Source organism: Punica granatum, chromosome 2, assembly GCF_007655135.1.
Source record: "Punica granatum isolate Tunisia-2019 chromosome 2, ASM765513v2, whole genome shotgun sequence".
Taxonomy (NCBI): domain Eukaryota; kingdom Viridiplantae; phylum Streptophyta; class Magnoliopsida; order Myrtales; family Lythraceae; genus Punica; species Punica granatum.
Window position 1 is genome coordinate 14,452,716 of NC_045128.1, and position 6,960 is coordinate 14,459,675.

General features: G+C 40.1%; 1 protein-coding gene across 6 annotated transcripts; it reads left to right on the forward strand.

Moving 5' to 3' along the window:
• Positions 1–324: 324 nt before the first annotated feature.
• On the forward strand, positions 325–4,761 carry LOC116196777 (heterogeneous nuclear ribonucleoprotein Q-like). 6 transcript variants are annotated; one of them, XM_031526670.1, is made up of 11 exons: positions 326–480; positions 707–788; positions 1,100–1,135; positions 1,723–2,179; positions 2,268–2,384; positions 2,606–2,746; positions 2,925–3,098; positions 3,481–3,688; positions 3,783–3,958; positions 4,124–4,209; positions 4,293–4,761. In XM_031526670.1, exons 4-11 carry the CDS (start codon positions 1,736–1,738, stop codon positions 4,444–4,446), a joined length of 1,500 nt encoding a protein of 499 aa, XP_031382530.1. In that variant the 5' UTR covers positions 326–480; positions 707–788; positions 1,100–1,135; positions 1,723–1,735; the 3' UTR covers positions 4,447–4,761. The 6 variants fall into 6 exon arrangements, with proteins under 6 accessions (XP_031382528.1, XP_031382530.1, XP_031382527.1 ...); XM_031526667.1 differs by having other exon boundaries at positions 1,100–2,179; XM_031526669.1 differs by lacking the exon at positions 1,100–1,135.
• Positions 4,762–6,960: the final 2,199 nt, after the last annotated feature.

A 6,960-nucleotide genomic window follows, 5' to 3' on the forward strand; every position in this document is an offset into this window, starting at 1 on the left:
ATGGTTTTGTTACGGTTTAAGTAAAAAAATGCACCAAAATGAAACCGAGCACCCCTACTGCTTCGTGGACTCGGGTCTCCTTATACTTGTTCAAAATCTCGACGACAGCACCGAGCCCCGATAAGTTGGTAATCGGGCACGACCCCAGGTGGTAAAAGGGGGCTCAGCTTAAATACCACCACGATTTGCCCACCCTTGCCGGAGCTTTTGCCGGGTCGGGAGTACCCAAAGGGCCCATCAGAATTGGGCCGTGAGATTTTCCTTGGGCCTGAAAACACAGGCCAGGACTGGGGCTTAGGGCTCAACTCCTTCTTGCCTTTCATCTTCTCCACTCATCGATTCAATTAGTCTCCCTTTCTTCGCGACATCTCTCCGTCGTCGACGATTCTTTCCTGCCTTGCAAGAATCACGGCGAGCTTCTGCTTCTTCTCCTTCTCCTTCTCCTTCTTCGGATTCCAAGACGCTGCAGATTAGTTCAGAGTAAATCTCTCTCTCTCTCTCTCTCTCTCTCTCTCTCTCTCTGTCGTTTCTCTTCCAGTTAATGTTCTCTGATTTGAGGCCGGGTTCTTGAATTTGGCGTTCGACCCGTGGTCCCTAGGGGGTTTGATGATCTGGGGACAGAAAAATTTCTGGTTTTGTACCTCTACGAGCTGATCAAGTAGGAATACACAATTTGCTGAGTGTCTGTTGGTGTTCTTCTGCGTAGATTTAGAGAATTTGGCCAATTTCAGTCGGTAGGGCTCATCGGTTTCAGCTGGTAGGGCTCATCGGTTTCAGCTCAACTGCAGGTTAGGGATAGAACTAAGCTGGACATAGCTCGGTTGTGAAGGCGATTGCCAGTTATTGTATTTTGCTTTCTGTGTACTTATTCAAATCTTAGCTACTTCTGGAGTTTCATTGGTGTATTTACTTGCGTGACATGCAAAGTAGACATAATGCATCGTATAATATTTATCTAGTAGATATTTGAGATTTAAAATACTGTTGCTGAGAAAGTCTTTTGCTTTCAGGGACCCTTTTCAAATTTTAGTCAGGCATTTGTTATGCTTAACATGTGAAATTCGTTCCAATCTTAGTCGTTATTGTCAATTTATTGCAGGACGGTGCTCAGATTGGTTCATTTAGTTTGGAACTGGTAATATTTGTGTGGGATGGGACAATTATTGTGCGTTGAAGCTCCCAATTTTTATGGGAGTCTTATCCGTTTAAATCTGAATGACTCTAAATAAAAAGCCTTGAACCGTTCGTTCTGTTCACAATGCCACTTTCATAACCCAGAAGCAGTACGAGAGTCGCCCTTATGACTTTCTTAATACTTACACGCTGCTCCAGTAATTCTTAATTGTTACGGGCCTGTTGCTTTCTCCTAATTATGGAGATGATTTGACCCCTGGACTTCTCCATTTCTCTCTCTCTCCGCAATCTTGGCCCGATCTCAATTTCATTTCTCTATTGTATGCAGCGAACTTCACAGCCCTTATATTTGTCATTCAAAAACACTTGCCATACTCAGTTCACAGTCCTACTATTGTTATCGCTACTCTTCTTTCACAGTGTGACTCCCTTGAGTCTTATCTCATGACACTATCTAAATTGTGAATCATGCTCTTCTAATCCTTGTGGCCTTTTATTGGTTTCCTCTTCTCAACATGCATTTTCTTCTACCCATGAATTCTTCTGCCCCCCATGCCTTCTTCACAATTGCCTTGCAACCTTTTCTAGTTAGATACATAAGATGCCAAGGACAAAGGGGATTGCATCTTCTGCTGCTAAACCTGTTGAACCTGAAAAGCCAGCCGATTCTGATGAGAAGGTTGATTTTGATGAAGAAAATGATCCGGAGGAGGAGGAAGTTGAGTATGAGGAAGTAGAAGAGGAGGAGGAGGAGGAAGAGGAAGTTGAGGAGATAGAAGAAGAGGTGGAGGTAGAAGAGGAGGTTGAAGTTGAAGAGGAGGAGGAGGAAGAAGATGATGATGTTGATACATCTGATGGAGCTGGTGGCCGGAAAATCCTCAAAGGCTATGAGGCGATTGTTGTCGACGAGGAAGAGAGGAAAAAACTTGAAGAGGTCCTTGCACGTCCGCCACATGGTTCTGAAGTCTATATTGGTACAATCCCTCAAGATACATCTGAACAGGAATTGAGAACTTTTTGTGAGTCTATAGGAGTAGTTACCGAGGTATGCCCTGCTAATTTCTCTGAAATGATTGTTCCTCTTTCATTGCAGTCAATATGGGAAATCATCCCACAATGGTTTTTCACTGCAGGTTCGTATAATGAAAGGAAAAGATTCTGCTGAAAACAAGGGCTTTGCATTTGTGACTTTTACAAGTGTAGAACTGGCTTCTAAAGCGATCGAGGAATTGAATGGTACTGAATTTAAGGTACATTAACCAGGCACTTCTTGCTCAATAGTTAAGTAGATCATAAGCATAGTTAAGTAGATCATAAGCATATCTATGACTGCTGATTGTTAAAAGCCAAAATCAGATGGCCGTTGTTCTTCATGGTTCATGCATTAATTCCAATTCCCCAAAGATGCGAAGCAGGTTGAGAATAATTATGCCTTAACTGAGTTTGGTAGTGGTCTTTTCTGTTTCTCTAGAGTAAAAAGATCAGATGTTCAACATCTCAAGCAAAGCATCGTCTGTTCATTGGCAACATTCCCAGAAACTGGAGTGATGAAGATCTAACGAAAGCTGTGAAGCAGGTTGGACCTGGTGTTACTGCCGTGGAGTTGGTGAAGGTAGTTGATAGCTTAAATGAGTTACTGCGAACCATGTTTTTTCTATTGGTCTTTTCTTCTACATCTGAGAGCCCTGTTCATGATCCTTTCAGAAATTGTCTTTATCTGCTGCCAAAATCTTAGGTTGTTTTGCTTTTGCTGAAGTAGATTGATAGTGATACTCTCATCTTATTGCCAGGATTTGAAAAACACGAGCAATAATCGTGGCTTTGCATTTATTGATTACTACAACAATGCATGTGCTGAATACTCCAGGCAGAAGATGATGAGTCCATCTTTCAAACTCGATAGTAACTCTCCCACAGTGAGCTGGGCTGACCCTAGAAATGCTGATTCCAGTGCTTCTTCACAGGTTCTGATCTTATCTCTTTTGTTTCTTGTGATTTTCACTGCAGTAAGTTTGCATTTGTGCTACACTATGCTTATAATTTTGAGACCATGTAGTCAAGATTTTTTGGGGGGGTGGGGGGTGTTTGGGGGAAGGGGAGAAGGGGGTGGGAATCACACGCTCGTGTGTCAGGTGGATGCTGGTTTTTGCGATATTTCTATGATAAATATTTTGATTGGACCTCCCGGGGTGGCTTTTAAAAAGCCATTTTTCAATACATAAATTTACTTCCTTTTCTTTACATTCTTTTCCTCAGATTTAGTTGCTTCCCCTGTGTGTCACATAGGTCCTGGAGGGTTATCGCTTGCTGGGCATTGAACTAGAAATTGTTTTACTCATTATGTAGGTTAAGGCAGTATATGTGAAACATCTACCAAAACATGTGACCCAAGATCAGCTAAAGAAGCTATTTGAGCGACACGGGACAATAACTAAGATCGTTCTTCCACCGGCAAAGGCAGGACAAGAGAGAAACAGGATAGGGTTTGTCCATTTTGCAGAGAGAGCAACTGCCATGAAAGCACTGAAGAACACAGAGAAATATGAACTAGATGGTAATGATAATCAACTGCCTAAAATATTCCGAGTTCTTTTTATACATGGGACTGGTTTGTGAAGCATACTATGATTGGGTTGCTCGGTATTCAGGGCAAGTCCTGGAGTGTTCCCTTGCAAAACCGCAGGCAGACCAGAAGTCTGCTGCAGGGCCTGCTTCACAAAAGGCAGGGCTTCTTCCGAGTTACCCACTCCGAGTTGGTTATGGCATGCCTGGTGGGCCCTTCGGTGCTCTGGCCCCAGGCTTTGCTCCGACAGGCTTTGCACAAGTGAGAAGATACTGCATTTATTTGAATACTAATCTGGTTTGTTTCTTATTAGTTTAACATGTCAGGCAGGGCTAAGCACTAGACTTTCTTTTTGGGTTGAATATTTGTTTTAGTTTCGTCTTCTACAACTCTTTCTCCTGAGCAAAATATGAAATTTCTTTGCAGCCAATGATCTATGGTAGGGGACCCACTCCGGCGGGCATGGCGATGATGCCAATGCTTTTACCCGACGGAAGAATCGGATATGTCTTGTAAGCTCAGTGGTCTTAATCTATTTGGCTATTTATTTATCTTTGTAAGCTCTGGCATCTAAAACAACTCATTCTTTCCTCAGGCAACAACCTGGAGGTCCGCCTCATATGCCACCACCTCCACATGGAAGAGGCGGTAGCAGGGGCGGTGGCATTGGTGGCAAAAGTGCTGGCAGCATGAGCCAGGGAAGGCACAGCGCCGATAGCAGCCAGGGGCGCCGATATCGTCCATACTGATAACTTATTCACATCACATAAGTGCGAGTGCATTTTTTTTTCGTTCTGCCTCAGCCAAAGTCCAAGCACTTAGGATTGTCTATCAACTGAATTGTAACACTAGTAGCGTGATTATATATATCTGCTGAAGCAGGGGCATCTGTTTAGTCTGTATCGTCTTGTTTGCTTTCTTTATGCCGATCTTTTCAGTCTGTCCTCATTCTCAGGTTGATTTCTTGTAATCGCAGTAGTTGAATGTAATTTTCCGAAGTAAATATGTGCATATGGAGTGTCTTGTGTTGCGTTCCTGAAATGAAACCATACAATTATGAAGCATTCGGTTAACACCGAGATTGTGTCCAATGTGGTAAGGCAAGGAAGAAGCGCTGGACTGCCCATATGCAATAAGATGCGAACCAAACGAACATCTTTCTTTATTAAGAAAAAAACAAGATGCCTAAATTTGGTCAGGGTGTATTGTTATTAGGCCCCCATTTATACGTTGTACCATATTACTCCTTTATGACTTATTTATGGTTACGGCAAATGTGGATAAACTCCCAGATCACTCTCCCAAGTATTTCACTCCCTTAATTAATTCGTTCCCATTTTGGTTATTAAACTATACATAATCATATATATCCCTAGTCCTTATTAGTTTGGATTTGACTTTATTGCTTTACACTAATCCTCAAATTCGTAACACGATTAAAACTTTTACATAGAATAAACACAATTACAATAATTAAATGAAAGCATGAACAATATGGGCATGGATTTCATTATTTAAAAGAACCGGCTCATAGATTATTACATAGATTTTCAATGAAAGAAACTTATTGTGAACATAAACGGAACACACAATAATTATAAAAAGATTTTAAAAAGAAGTATGAGAACATCACATGCTTTTAATCACGATCCTACGAGCTTCCGCATTCCTGCCACAGAGTTCATAGAATCAGAAAAGAATATTGATGCATTATATGAATAATGAATTACTTTAAGAAAAAAAAACTTTATCGATTTAAGGACAATCTAACCTTATACATGGTCGTCTTCTGAATGAAGTGCCTTGTTGAGATCGATGGTATTGATCGTATTGACTCCTCTATGCACGGCAATGATATTTGTCTCCATAGTCGAACCAATATTTTCAGGTTTAGATGGGCATGTCCGACTATTATGACGACCAATCTTGCATATGCTCCATTTCCTTTTATTCTCGACAATCTCAAAAGCAGATGGATCACGCCTTGTAGAATTAGTTCTCTTTGTGGATATATAATGTGATGGACGGCCTCTATGAGCTTCAATGATGGGTTCATTTAGCAAATGACCCCGATGAGTTTCCTGCACAAGTAATTTGATCCTGCACATATTGCTGCTCTTCACCACTATGGACAAAGTCATTGTCCAAGAACGTTTTTCCATCGAGCCTCTATTGTGGATGAATCATGTGAAGCTGTAAAACTTGAGATCTCATAGAACATATTTTTCGTGCACAAGGAAGACCCCATCGTAGATAAAAAAAAAATCGTTTCCATTATTTGCAAGTTCGTATTGCTTAAAAATCTCTTTCGATGCAGAATTTGACACGTGCGTAACCAATTCTTTGATAAGGAGAATGTGAAAGTGATGTGCAACACGTACCTTTTCCATTTGAGGTCGTGTCTTGATTTCTTAAAATTGATTGCCAATGGCAAGACAAATCCTATTTTTCACCTCAACTAAATCCCCCGTTGAAGCTCCCAAGTAATCTTTTAATACCGAATGAGCAGCTTCAGCTTTTGATGCTGCCCGATTTCCAAAATGCAAATACATCTCTGTCCATGGCATAACAAAAAGTTCTTTGAAGGGAAACCATGTGCTTCTAATATAATTAAGAACCGATGATTTTTCACTATATTGGTTCTCAAAAAATTTTAAATTGTCATTAAACCTTGGTTCAGAAGTGGAATTCAAAATAATGGACCAATAAGCTAAAAAAAGAATCCCAACTTTTTTCTTCTTTGAAATGGAGCTTACATTCAGCTAATATATATATATATATATATATATATTTATTTATTTTTTTCAATATGCCAAACACATAAACGATTCTTGCTTCTTGGAAACACAATTTGGATGGTATCATAAGTGCCAAGTCTCTGCATGCGATAAAAACCGAAGGTTGAAAATCAACACCCAAAACATTACTAAACATTGTCAATGCCCATATATAATCAAAATGCAAAAGAAAAAAGTTAATATAAAATACATGCAAAGAAGAAAGCTGATAAGATTAAAAAAAAAAGAGAGAAGAAGAGAGAGAGAGAGAGAGAGAGAGAGAGAGAAATTAATTTGTTCTTCTTAAATACATTTGAGAAAAGATTAACTGACAAAAACCTTTTTCTGGCGCAACTATTTTTCTTTTTCGAATAGTCATATGGCCAAACAATACTAATAAATTACTTGCAAGAGCGTATAGAGCATAAAATTTGAGAAAGCAATGGCATCTCCAAGTGAATAACCAACTATTTATAGGCGATAAAT